At 49.2% G+C, this 13,863-nt stretch overlaps 1 protein-coding gene across 2 annotated transcripts; it reads left to right on the top strand.

Moving 5' to 3' along the window:
• The first annotated feature begins 1,552 nt into the window (after positions 1-1,552).
• Pdcd2l (programmed cell death 2 like) lies at positions 1,553-11,363 on the top strand. Of its 2 annotated transcripts, XM_048329784.1 has the most exons (7): positions 1,559-2,082; positions 2,166-2,332; positions 2,441-2,501; positions 4,093-4,448; positions 5,930-6,040; positions 8,076-8,224; positions 11,188-11,363. In XM_048329784.1, the coding sequence occupies exons 1-7, from the start codon at positions 1,972-1,974 to the stop codon at positions 11,316-11,318; spliced, it is 1,086 nt and encodes a 361-aa protein (XP_048185741.1). In that variant the 5' UTR covers positions 1,559-1,971; the 3' UTR covers positions 11,319-11,363. The 2 variants fall into 2 exon arrangements, with proteins under 2 accessions (XP_048185742.1, XP_048185741.1); XM_048329785.1 differs by lacking the exon at positions 8,076-8,224 and having other exon boundaries at positions 1,553-2,082.
• The last annotated feature ends 2,500 nt before the right edge of the window (positions 11,364-13,863 follow it).

Genomic DNA, 13,863 nt, shown 5'->3' on the forward strand with positions numbered 1-13,863 from the left:
ATGGCTGGCAGGCTAGAGGATGAGCTCCCAGCACCTCCACTTTGTTTTGTTTTGTTTTTTTGCCAGTCCTGGGGCTTGGACTCAGGGCCTGAGCTCTGTCTCTGGCTTCTTTTTGCTCAAGGCTACCACTCTACCACTCGATCCACAGCGCCACTTCTGGCCATTTTCTATATATGTGGTGCTGAGGAATTGAACCCAGGGCTTCATGTATACAAGGCAAGCACTCTTGCCACTAGGCCATATTCCCAGTCTCCCCCCCCCCCCCCCCAGCACCTCCACTTTGGACCATGATCCAGAAGGTGTCTAGGGGAGGGAGTGGCCATGCCAAGCCTTCTCAGCAGACAAAGAGGCTTTTGGCCCATTCCTTATTGGGTCACCCATGTGTGCATTGAATTCTGACTTGGTTCCATGCCTCACTGGAGACAAGAGCAGCCAGGATTATTTTCTGCTTCTTCAAGGGGAGGGAAAGTTGTACCTGAAGACTCAAAAGTGAAAAGTAGCCTATTTCCGGGAATGCCAATATCCACTAAAAACTCAGGCACTACCAGCATTTACCTTTCCATTGGTGAAATGATTCTTTTGGTTTTGAAAGTAGTTTTGTTAATGTGTATTCTTGCTAGGCAACCTTATGTCTTTTTTTTTCTTTTTTCTTGCCACTCCTGGGGCTTGGACTTGTCCTTGGCCTGAGCACTGTCCCTGACTTCTTTTTGCTCAAGGCTAGCACTCTTACCACTTGAGCCACAGCGTCACTTCCGGCTTTTTCTGTTTATGTAGTGCTGAGGAATCGAACCCTAGACTTCGTGCATGCTAGACAAGCACTCTACCACTAAGCCACATTCCTAGCCCCTGTGCATTCTTTTTTTTTTTTTTTTTTTTTTTGGCCAGTCCTGGGCCTTGGACTCAGGGCCTGAGCACTGTCCCTGGCTTCTTCCCGCTCAAGGCTAGCACTCTGCCACTTGAGCCACAGCGCCGCTTCTGGCCGTTTTCTGTATATGTGGTGCTGGGGAATCGAACCTAGGGCCTCGTGTATCCGAGGCAGGCACTCTTGCCACTAGGCTATATCCCCAGCCCCCCTGTGCATTCTTTAGCCCTGAAAAGTGAATTCCTTCTGTTGGTGTGATGTCTGTAAAGGTGGTAGCTGTTCTTGGCCACTCCATCGCTTTCTCATTGTATAACTGGGATGGCCTTGAAAACAGCCCTGTTCTACTGCCTCAGACTCCCCAAGTGCAGAGATCACTGGTGTGTGTCACCATGCCTGGCATTTGTTTTTTCCTTTTTGGTGCTGGGGATGTGAAATCGTCTCAGGTGTGCCAGACAAGAGCTCTACCACTGAGCTACACACTCCCCAGCCTACCCACTAACGCTTTTGTTGATATTGGGGCTTGATAAGGGCTTTATACACTTGGCTTTTCCACCTGAGGCTGACATTCTACCACTTGAATCAAAGCTCCACTTCTGGCTTTTTTGTGTGTGATTAATTTGCAGACTAGAGTCTCAAAGACTCCTGCCTGAGCTGGCTTTGAGCTCTTCAGCTCAAGTCTAGCACCCTACCATTTGAGCGACAGTGCCACTTCCGGTTTTCTGGTGGTTTAGTTGGAGATCAGTCACAAGGACTTACCTGGCCTGGCTTCTAACTGTGATCCTCTGGTCTCTGCCTCCTGAGTAGCTAGGATTACAGGTTTTTTATCCTGAAGTAAAGCTTCCTTGCATGGTGACTTTATAGGCAGTGCACACTTCATGTTGCGGAATATTAGAGGTATGTAACCTGGGTGATTATGGATTTGAACCCAAGACTCGGCAGACATCGGTGGTGCTGCAGGATACTGCAAAGAAGGCCATTAAAGGGTTACACGTAGCCCTAGGACACGAATTCAGGGGGCGTGGCCTTGCCGGCGTGGGTGCTGCGCACGCGCAGAGGCCTAACCCTCTCGGCTTCCGTAGCCCACTCGGTCACGTGGGGGCCCGGCTGTCATGGCGGCCGCCGGCAAGCCACCGGTGCTGCTCGGGCTTCGGGACGCGGCAGTGCCCGGCCGCCTCATGGGGCCGAGCGCCTGGACCGCTAGCAAGCTGGGCGGCGTTCCGGTGAGGGCTGGGGCGGGAGCCGGGGTTGGCCGGGTGCTGGGCGAGGCCCCGGGGCTGCCTGCGAGCGCCTTCTCCGCCCCCAGGACGCCCTCCCCGCCGTGGCGGCGCCGAGGCCCGCATGTGAGCGCTGCGGACGGCCGCTCGCCCTGGTCGTGCAAGTGTACTGCCCGCTCGAAGGTTCCCCGTTCCACCGGCTCCTGCACGTGTTCGCGTGTGCCCTCCCGACGTGCGGGGACGGCGGGGCGCGCTGGTGAGCGGAGTCGGGGGGTCTTCCCAAGCCCGGGGGCGGGTTGGGGGGCACGAGCTGGGGGCGGGGACTAGACGGCTGCCCTCACCGCCCTCCGTCCTTACCCCGAAGCTGGAAGGTGCTGCGCTCCCAGTGCCTGCAGGTGCGAGAGAAGGAGGCGCCCGAAGCCCAGGTAAAGCGGTTGTGGCTGGCGTCGTATGTGTGGCTGTCTTTTGAGGATGTTTTGACCTCTTATTACTATGTGGGACAAAGCCGGGCTTCGGGGTGTGCTTCGGGTCTGTAACACCAGCAACTTGAGAATCAGAAGCCGCAGCCTGACATGTTCAAGGCCAACCTAGGCCATGTAACAAGAACTTGTCTCACAAGAAAAAAGAAAAAAAAGACGAAAGTTCGACGAAATTGTTTTGAGCTTTTATCTTGTTTTATTTTGTTGTGTTTATGCCGGTACTGGGGCTCAAACTCAGGCCTGGGAAGCTGGTACTTAGCTTTTTCAGCCCATGCTCCTCCATGTGAGCCACACCTCCATAAGAAGTTAACCAGCCTAAGCCAGGTGCTGGTGGCTCACACCTGTAATTCTAGCTGCTCAGAAGGTGAAAGTCTGAGGATTGAGGTTCAAAGCTAACAGGGGAGCTAGGCCACCACACTCTTCAATTACCTCACAAGAAGGGCAGACTGGAGATGTGGTTCAAGTGACAGAGCACCAGCCTTGAGAGAAAAGGCTGAAAGTTAGCTCCCAGGCCTTGAGTTTAAGCCCCAGTTTTATTTGCAGTTACAGAATAAACTTCAGCTGTCTTTTGCTGTAGAGTTCTATATACTGTTTAATATGTGAGGCACAGTACCAGCAATATAGAGAATAAAAAGATGACCATGTCTGTCTTCTCAAGGTTCAGTTTCTGATACAGATAAGCTGACGCAAACTTAACCCAAAGACTTAGGACAAGGACTTACCAATTTGATAGGCCGCATACCATAATTCCAGGAATTACATCTGAAACCACATCTTAGAGCTGGCCTATGTGTCAGACTACCTCCCTCACCTGGAGTGAAGCTCAAGAGTGGTTAAACCGGGGTGGCACTCTGGACACATACTGTGCTTTAAACTGATTCCTCTTTGTTTCATGGCATTTACCTTTTTTTTTTGGGGGGGGGGTGTCATGGGGCTTGGGAGCTGTCCCTGAGCTTTTGTGCTCAAGCCTGGGGCTTTACCACATTGAGCCACCCATCCACTTCTGGTGTGGGGGTGGGTAATTGGAGAGAAGTGTCTCGCAGACTTTTCTGTCCCAGCTGGCTTCAAACTACAATCCTCAGTTCTTGATCTGCTGAGTAGGTAGGATTCTAGGCATATGCCACTAGCACCCAGCTCGTGAGATTTCTTTATTCCAGATCGTTAGATCTGTTTCTGGGGTCTCAAGTTTGTGTCTGTCTCGGGTGGACCTACTTAGACTCTTGATCACACCTGATGACCCTAGATGCTAAAGGAGTCTGGGGAGTGTAGTTCTTTTCTTCATATTCTGCAGTACATGAAGCACACAGACTTTAAACAGATGGTTGGAAACACTGTGGGCCACCTAGGCCATGCTGGCCACCCTGGAAAGGAAAGACAAATATTGAAATCCCCTTCCACATGATTCTGAATAGCTGGAATCCAAGAAGTTGGATTGGCTTTCCCCAGAGGGGAAGGGATAGTGTGAGAACAAGGCTTAGATGAAATCTATGTGTGAACGCTAAGCATGATTGGTCTTTATTTCCTGGCTATCTTCCAGAAACAGGAAGATGGGCTTGTAGCTGAGAGCTGGTGTGAAGGTGCAGATGACTGGGGGAGTGACGGTGAGGAGGCACCTGCACCCCAGCTTCCTTTGGACTTTGGAAAGGATTCTTACAGTGCCAAAGATGTAGACTGCACGGTGCAGCTCCAGGGCCTCTGCCTGCAGGACACTGGCGCGCATGCTGCCCGTCCTGCATCTCGACAGGAAGGAGTGCCACAGTTCCAGCCCTACTACATTTGCGTGGTCGACGAGGAGGATTTCAGAGACTTGGTCAGCCTCGATCATGCTTACAACCTCTTGAGGGACTATGAGCAGCGAGAAGGGATTCATATGGACCAGTTGCTCTCCCAAAGGTGAATGGGTACTGCCGAGGTCAGGAAGGTGCCACACAGTAGGCACCTTAGGTTTCGCCTCAGTTCTGAGGGAGACTTCAGCAAGAACATATGTGGTATGGGACCTTTCTGCTTCACTTCTTGGATAAGAAACAGCAGCACAAGTGGGCGAGTTCTTACCAGGCAACAAGAATTAGCTCTCAATGACTCTCTAATAGACACAGTGTTCTCTCATTGTTGAAATGGGTTGGGAGAATGATGGGGCTGTACATGTACTTGAGAAATCATTTTTGTGCCTTTATTGTGGTGCTGGGAATGACACCCATCATCTTGTATGTGCTGAGTACCTGCTCTGCCACCGAGCAACACCCCTATACTCTATACCCCCCCCCCCTTTTTTTTTGGCCACTTGAGGCCTGGGCGCTGATTGAGCTGTTTTGTTGCTCAAGGCTAGCACTCTATGACTTGAGCCACAGTGCCACTTCTGGCCTTTTCTGAATAGTTTATTAGAGACAAGAGTTTCATGGACTATCCTGTCTGGGCTGGCTTTGAACTGTGATCCTCAGATCTCAGCCTCCTAAGTAGCTAGGATTATAAGCATGAGCCACCAGTGCCCATTTTAAATTTATTTGTCTTTATTTTGGGCAGCACTGGGGTTTTGAACTCAGGACCTTGAACCTTCTAAACAAATGTGCTCTCACTGAGCTCTAACTCCAACCTCTAAATTCTTTTTTTTTTTTTTTTTTTTTTGGCCAGTCCTGGGGTTTGAACTCAGGGCCTGAGAGCACTGACCCTGGCTTTTTTTTTTTTTTTCCCCCTTAAGGCTAGCACTTTACCAACTTGAGCCACAGCGCCTCTTCTGGCCTTTTCTATATATGTGGTGCTGAGGAATCGAACCTAGGGCTTCATGTATATGAGGCAAGCACTCTTGCCACCAGGCCATATTCCCAGCCCCCCCCCCAAATTCTTTTAAAGAAAAAAATTTTCTGGCAGGGAATGCAGCTTAGTGGTAGAGTACTTGCCTAACATGCATGAAGACCTGGGTTTGATGGTTCAGTGCCAAATAAACAGAAAAGGCCAGAATTAGCACTGTGGCCCAAGTAGTAGAGTACTAGCATTGAGCAAAAGCAGCTCAGGGACAGTGCCTAGGCCCTGAGTTCAAGTCCCAGGACTGGCAAAAAAGAAAAGAATTTTCTACTGATCAATGGTGACTCAGGCCTGAAATCCCAGCCACTCAAGAGGCTGAGATTTGAGGATCACAAGTCAAAGCTACCCAGGACAGGAAACTAGGAAACTCTATCTCCGATTAACCACCAAAAAACCAGAAGTAGATCATTGGCTCAAATGGTAAGGTGTTTGCCTTAAGGGACAAAGCTAAGGGAGAGTACCCTGACCCTGAGTTTAAGCTCCAGTCCTGGCACCAAAAATAGTGTTGTTTGCTCTCTTAAATACTGTAATTCTCTGGATGTTCACACTAAGAGTGGTTTCTCTTTTTGCCTTAGTTTTTCTGGTGATGGTGATGAAAAATATGAGAAGACCAAAATTAAAAGTGGGGATCAAATGTTTTACAAATTCATGAAGAGAATTGCTGCTTGCCAGGACCAGATTTTGAGGTAATGGAGGCAGATTTTCTTTCTTTTTGAAAATTATTATTGTGAAAGTAATGCATGCTAATTTGCAGCTTTAATTCCAGCTATTTGGAAGACTTGAGGCAGGAGGTTTGCTTGAGCCTGGAAGTCAAAGGGTAGCTTGTACAACAGACCCCCCCCCCCCTTTTTTTTTTTCCGGTGAATCATGGGGCTTATACTCAGGGCCTGGGCCCTGTCCCTGAGCTCTTTTGCTCAGTGTTAGTGCTCTACCACTTTGAGCCACAGCTTCACTTCCAGTTTGTGAGTGGATAATTGGAAACAGTCTCATAGGTACTTTTCTGCTAGGCCGGCTTTGAACCACAGTCATCAGATCTCAGCCTCCTGAGTAGCTAGGATTACAGGTGTGAGCCACCAGCACCCAGCTGAGACCCTGTCTTTTATTTATTTATTTATTTATTTATTTTTTTGGCCAGTCCTGGGCCTTGGACTCAGGGCCTGAGCACTGTCCCTGGCTTCTTTTTGCTCAAGGCTAGCACTCTGCCACTTGAGCCACAGCGCCACTTCTGGCCGTTTTCTGTATATGTGGTGCTGGGGAATCGAACCCAGGGTCTCATGTATACAAGGCAAGCACTCTTGCCACTAGGCCATATCCCCAGCCCGAGACCCTGTCTTTTAAAAAGAAAACAAAAAACACAAAGTGGTGTTCTGGTTCAAGTGGTAGAGCACTAACCTTGAGCACAAAAGCGCCAGGCCCTGAGCTCAAGTCCTACAACCAACAAAACAAACAAAAAAAATCCCAAGCTGGGTGCCGGAGTTTATTCCTGTAATCTTAGCTTCTTGGGAGTCTGAGGTCTGAGAATTCAGGTGCCAGCCTAGGCTGATAAATCTGAGAGACTCTTAGCTCCATTTACCCAGATAAAAGCTGGAACTGGAAGAATAGCTCAAGTGGCACAGTGCCAGCTGTAAGCAGAAAAGCTGAGCAAGATCACAAAGACTAGTCAAGTGTGGGTGGCTCACACCTATAGTCCTAGCTACTCAGAAGGCAGAGATTTGATGATTGAGGTTGGAGGCCAGCCTGGGCAGGAAAGTTCATGAGACTCATCTCTGGTTAACCATCCAAAAGCCCAAATTAGAGGTGTAAGTCAAAGTGGTAGAGCACTAACCTTGTGCAGGAAGCATAGGGTCAGCGCCCAGGCCCCGAGTCTAGAACCCAGGATGGGTACCTAAATAAAATAAATAAAAACTGTATTGAAATAATTTGAAAGTCAGAAGCATGGCTCAGCCAATGAGCAAAAACAAGTGTTTAATAATGAGTTTGCGTCTCTGTCTCAGAAAAAAAAAGAATTTGAGACTGCAGAGAAGTTGCAGAAGTTACTGAGGGAGTTCAGGCATGCCTTTTGTCCAGCTTCCCCTAATGCCATCTTATCTCACTGTGAGCAATAATGTAACACCAGGAAACACAAACTTCATTTTTTCTTTTTTCTTTTTAAATTCTGGGGCTGGGAATATGGCCTAGTGGCAAGAGTGCTTGCCTCGTATACATGAAGCCCTGGGTTCGATTCTCCAGCACCACATATATAGAAAATGGCCAGAAGTGGAGCTGTGGCTCAAGTGGTAGAGTGCTAGCCTTAAGCAAAAAGAAGCCAGGGACAGTGCTCAGGCCCTGAGTTCAAGCCGCAGGACTGGCACAAGAAAAAAAAAAAAAAAGTTGGCTGTTGAAGAGTAGATAGTCCAGCAGGTATGGACCCGAAGGCCTACGCGCTTTTTGTTAGGCCAGGGTTGTAGGGTCTGAGTGTGCCAGCTCAGTGGGGCTGCGTTCACATCAACGTGGACAGCCCTGCACTGAGACCGAATCAGCAGTATTGGCAAGACCTGGGATGCCTTCTTATGCTTCCCGCAGTGACTGATGGTTTCTGACTTCTGGGTGATCTCTTTTGTTCTTTTACTTTGCTCAAAATACTAGACAAGGAAAATAGGTTACAAAGCAGGGCCTTAAGTATTGGGGTGTAGCTTGTATGCATGTGGCTCTGACCCAGTGCTCTTTCTTTCACTCTCCTAGGTATTCCTGGGGTGGAGAGCCACTTTTTTTGTCCTGTCCCACGTCCGCAATCACTGAGGTCCCAGCCTGTGGCCACTGTGGAGGCCCCAGGACGTTCGAATGTCAGCTGATGCCTGCGCTTGTCACCATGCTCAGCAGTGCTCATTTAGGTAGGAATCTCTTGGGATGGTATTGAAATGAAAGACCAGGTTTTTGTTTGATGAAATACCATAGCATGTTGGAGAAAATTCAAGAAATTAAATTTTATTGTTTATTTTTTGTCAGTTGTGGGGCTTGAACTCAGGGCCTGGGTGCTGTCACTGAACCCCTCTGTGTTTTACCACACTCTACCTTCAAATTGTTTTAAGAAATTATTATTATTATTTTGCCAGTCCTGGGGCTTGGATTCAGGGCCTGAGCACTGTCCCTGGCTTCTTTTTGCTCAAGGCTAGCGCTCTACCACTTGAGCCACAGCACCACCTCCGTCTTTCTGTGTATGTGGTGCTGAGGAATCGAACTCAGGGCTTCATGCGTGCTAGGCAAGCACTCTACCACTAGGCCACATTCCCAGCCCTTAAGAAATCATTTTTTGAAAAATTTTTATTGTAGGGCTGGGAATGTGGCTTAGTGGTAGAGTGCTTGCCTAGCATGCATGAAGCCCTGGGTTCCATTCCTCAGTACCACATACACAGAAAAGCCAGAGGTTACACTATGGCTCAAGTGATAAAGAGTTCTAGCCTTGAACTGAAGAGCTCGGGCAGCGCCCAGTCCCAGAGTCCAAGCCCTGAGTGACAAAAAGAAATTGTTTTTTTGCTCAAGACTGGTGCTCTGCTACTTGAGCTACAGCTCCATTTCTGGCTTTATTTTTTTAGTAGTTAATTGCCGGGCTAGCTTCACCTCCCCTGGGTTTGGGGATGCTAAAGTTATTCTCTCTTAAGTATGTTCCCCTTTTTACCCTCTCCCCTGGGCGCCTGACCTACGGGCGCCCAGGGTGGAGTGACCGGGACACAGGTAAGCCTCAGTGCACGTGGCTGAACCAGACTCCTCAGGCCCTTCAAGAAAGACATTTGCAGACGCATGGGAGTCTCGGAGAAGACCTCATGGGCATTCTGATTTATTCAAGTGAAGGGGCCAAGAGATTTACCCCAAAGGCGGGCACAGGAGAGGGGCCCCTGATTGGTCCCAAGGGCTGTCCCTCAAGTGATGTCAGGGACTTCCTTTGTGGGCAGAGACCCAGCCCCCCAAGGGTTGGGTTCTAGGGTCCCTGGCCATCGACACATGCTCGACCCCAGGGGCAGGGGCTTCCTTGCTTCTCTTGGTTGAAGTCGGAAGGTGGGAGGGACTACCTTCCGCAGCCCCCAGGGCTGGGGGGGGAAGGGCTGCGTCTCTAAAGGAGCCCTAGTTACCCTTCCCCGCTTAAGGCCAAGCTAAATCCCCAACAGTTAATTAGAGAGTCTTGTGGATTTTCCTACCAGAACTGACTTTGAACTAAAATCCTCAGATCTCAGTGTCCTGAGTACCTAGGATTACAGGCATGAGCCAGTGGCTCCTGACTTTTTCTTTTGGTTTATGTATTTTCAAATTATCTTTTGGTTGGTTGAGAGAAGATCTTGCCATACTGCCTGGATCTCTTTGAGGTGTTCCCACTTCAGGTTCATTAAACATCTTGGATGTACCTCTTGGAAGTAAATTGAGGAGAATGTGCAAGTTATAAGGCTCTTCATCAGGCTTTGCCCTGGGTGACGCAACTGTGGAGCTAGATTCTAGAGTTCCAGAATAGCCTCTACAGGTTGTTCTGCCAGCTCCATGGTTGTTGGGGAAGATTGGATTCCTGGAGCTTCTTAGCTGTCTTTAACAACCTTGCTCCCACGGTTCATTTTTGTATATTAATCTTGTGTCCTGAAGCTCTATTCTGCACCCTTGGGTTTTTGGGTTGTTTTTTTTTTTTTCCCAGTCATTGGTGTTTTACATGTGAGGAGGCATGAAAAGCTCACTGACTTCGGGGGGGCGGGGGGGGGGAGAGCGCTCACTGGTAGCAGAGCCAGTGAATTGACACATTCAAGGCCCTGGCTTCAACTCCTCACACCCCTCCCTCCCAAATCGCAGTGCTAATGGCAAGTTCTCTGTGAAACCACAGCACGCTGACTCATCAGCTACTTTGTTGAGTATTTTAGATAGAAGCCCCAAAATGTGTGCATTTGAAGATCTTTTCTGTAAATGGTTCAGGTTATCCAAGAATGCTTTTCCACTTTCTTTCATTGAGCTAGGCGGATGGATTGCTCAGTGCCACTGGGGCTGTGCTGCAGTCCGCATGTGCCTTCAATCCTGTCCATTTGCCCAGGGGTAGCAGGAGCCCGGCTGAGCGCAGCACACACGTGGTGCCTGAAAGTGCTTTCTGTCAGTGTCATGCACAGCTGCTGTGCGTTTCCCTGCTGCTACTACTTGGACGAATCCGCTTTTGATGTCTGTCGTCACTTGTAGGGTGGACTGCAAGTGCATTGCAGCTGAAAGCAGCAGTAAGCACTTGGTTTATTTGATGCCGGGACTGGGACTTGAACTCAGAGCCTGCATGCTGACTCTTAGCCTTTCTACTCAAGGCTAATATTCTACCACTTGAGCCACATATCGCTACTTCTGGCTTTTTGGTGGTTAATTGGAGCTAAGAGTCTCATGGGCTTTTCCTGCCTGGGTTGGCTTCGAACCTTAGTCCTCAGATCTCAACCTCCTGAGTAGCTAGGATTCAAGGCGTGAGGCACTGGTGCTTGACATCAACAGTTTTTGCTTTATGTCATTTTTTTCAGCTACATCAGTTTCCTCGGTTGCATCATCTTTCTCCTCACTCCACTGCCTTGTAATTACTTATTCAACCTTGTCTTCCAGTCAACACTTAGGGTATGCCATGTGCTGTTGTTCTAAGTATTTCCTATGTGCATTAGCTTAGTTCCCTTTACCATGGTCTGATCGTCGTGATAAGTACGGCTTTGTCTCTTCCAGTGGTAGAGCTGGGGCTTGAACTCAGGCCCTCTGCTCCCAAATCTGTACTTGAACTACTAAGTAACCTTTCCCATTGTGCTTTTATCTTGCGTGTCTCACAACTGTCTTTGCCTGAGCGCAGAATCTGTTGTGTTTTCAGGTCTTGGTGTGGAGTTTGGCACAGTTCTCGTCTATACATGTGAGAGGAGCTGCTGGCCTCAGAATCACCACACTCCCATGGAAGAGTTTTGTATCGTACAGCAAGACCCAGATGAATTATTGTTTAAATAGAACGTTGCCTTTTGTTTATATACATGATTAAAATGTGGAAATCCTGGTGCATTTACTGGTTTTTTATTTTAGTCACTAAGCTATGGTCTGGTATTTGTATTTTTACCAGTACTGGGGCTTAAATTCAGGTCCTCACGAGTATCAAGATCTCACTTGGCTTTTTTGCTCAAGGTTGGCACTCTATCCCTTGAACCAAGCCTCTACTCCTGGCTTTTTGCTGGTTCATTGGAGATAGAAGTCTCACAGACTTTCCTGGCCCAGCTGCCTTTGAACTGTGATCCTCAGATCTCAGCCTCCTGAGTAGCTGGGATGACAGGAGTGAGCCCCTTGACCTGCCCACTCTGTCCCTGCAAGGCTGGCTGCCTCCACCTGCCCTGTCTTCCCCAGCCTGGGCCTGCCTTCCTCGGCCCTCACAGCGGACACGGTCCCTCCTCCTCCGCTCCAGGTGAACCCTCCATTCTCTGCCCGCTCCATCGCGTGTCTTTCGTGGACATTCCTCTCTGCACCCCTGGGCAGTGGTATGAAAACATTTTCCCCCACCATGTTCAGGCATGCCTCTTGCCCAAGTCCAGAGGATTATCATGGGTGGGGCCCTTGTGGGAGTGAGGTTGAGAACTACTCCTGATCCTGCGCCTGGGGTCCCAGGGACGTGGCCCAAAGGGTACTGACCACAAGTTCTCTGGCCAGTGAGATGCAGTCCAGGAACACTAGGTTGGCAGTGCTGCGACTGAGCACAGAGCTGCAGAGAGCTCTGCCTCCTCCTGTCTGTCCTGCCAGCAACGTGAGCAGTACTTTCGCTGTGGTGCTTGTGCTGTAAGCAGGACTGCCTCAGCCTGCCCAACCAGTTAATCCGACTACAGCAGAGAGGGATGCTCAAAGTGGCAGCGACACCACTCTGGGTTTATTTATGGCTGGGGAGTCCCGTCCCCTGAGGATAGGATAGAGAAAAATTGCTGCATGAAATATTTTTATGAATCAAAAGTTGATGGGGGGAATGTGGCTGGGAATGTGGCTTAGTGGTAGAGTGCTTGCCTAGCATGCATGAAGCCCCAGGTTCAATTCCTCAATACTACATAAACAGAAAAAGCTGGAAGTGGCGCTGTGGCTCAAGTGATAGAGTGCTAGCCTTGATCACAAACAGGCTCAGGAACAGTGCCCAAGCCCTGAGTTCAAGACCCAGGACTAGCAAAAAAAAAAAAAAAAAAAAAGTCGCCATGGGAATATAGTTCATTGGTTCATTCACTTCATATATAACATTCTGGGTTCCATCCACCATTGAAACAAAAGAAGGCTGGGTTGGGGCCCATTGGCTTAGGCCTGTCATCCTAGGTACTCGGGAGACAGATCTGAGGGTTACAGGGTTTCTTACTTTTTATTTATTTATATATATATATATATATATATATATATATTTTTTTTTTTTTTGGCCAGTCCTGGGCCTTGGACTCAGGGCCTGAGCACTGTCCCTGGCTTCTTCCCGCTCAAGGCTAGCACTCTGCCACTTGAGCCACAGCGCCGCTTCTGGCCGTTTTCTGTATATGTGGTGCTGGGGAATCGAACCTAGGGCCTCGTGTATCCGAGGCAGGCACTCTTGCCACTAGGCTATATCCCCAGCCCTTACTTTTTATTTTTTGTCAGTTGTGAGGCTTGAACTCACAACCTGGTTATTGTTTCCTGAGTTCTGTTGCTCAAGGTTAGTGCTCTACCACTTTGGACCACAGCTCCACTTCTGCCCTCTTTGGTGGTTAATTGGAGCCTAGGCACTGTCTCTGACCTTTTGTGGCTTAGCAGTAGAGTGCTTGCCTAGCACGCATGAAGCTCTGGGTTCAATTCCTCGTTACCACATACACAGAAAAGCCTAAAGTTGGTGCTGTGGCTCAAGTGATAGAGTCTTGAGCAAAAGTTTGCACCTCAGGACTGGCAAAACAAAACAAAAAAAACCACCTCTTCACATATAGGAACACCAGTACCTTAACTCCCAAGTAAGGGACTATTGATTGGTTGTTCAAACCCTGTGCCAAAAAAAAGTGACCCTAATTTCTGGGGTCTGTGCGCACAGGAGAATCACACCCCCCACCCCCAGCACAGCCGGAGGGCTGGATCACTGCAGCAGTGGTACGGGAGGAAAGGAATGGGAGAGAGCGAGGGAAGGGGTGACATTGTCCAAAAAGAAATGCCCTCAGCCCCTCGTGGGGTGGACATCTGAGGCTGGCGGCTCCAAGTCAGTCCAGGCAGGAGATTGCGTGAGGCTGTTTCTCCCTAACCAACCACCAAAGGAGCTGGAGCTGCAGTGGGGCTGGGCTCCACGTGGTAGAGCGCCAGCTTTGGGCAAAAGACCTCATCGGGGACAGCTCCCGGGACCCGAGTTCAAGCCCCACGACCGACTAGGAGAAAAAAAAAAGCACTCTTTACCTGACTCCTGAAACTGTGGCCCCTCCGCGCATCACCTCTACAACAACAATTAAAAACTTAAAAAGGAAAGAACAACAAAAGTGAAGCCCGGACACTTCGGAAGTGTCCCAGAGTCTCCCCAGACCAAAAGAGG

The sequence above is a fragment of the Perognathus longimembris genome, chromosome 20, assembly GCF_023159225.1.
Source record: "Perognathus longimembris pacificus isolate PPM17 chromosome 20, ASM2315922v1, whole genome shotgun sequence".
Lineage (NCBI taxonomy): Eukaryota > Metazoa > Chordata > Mammalia > Rodentia > Heteromyidae > Perognathus > Perognathus longimembris.

Coding starts and splice junctions, on each gene's coding strand:
- Pdcd2l (XM_048329784.1), top strand. CDS start 1,972: ATGGCGGCCGCCGGCAAGCCACCGGTGCTGCTCGGGCTTCGGGACGCG. Junction 2,333..2,440: donor GGGGACGGCGGGGCGCGCTG/GTGAGCGGAGTC, acceptor CTTACCCCGAAG/CTGGAAGGTGCTGCGCTCCC. Junction 8,225..11,187: donor GCTCAGCAGTGCTCATTTAG/GTAGGAATCTCT, acceptor TTGTGTTTTCAG/GTCTTGGTGTGGAGTTTGGC.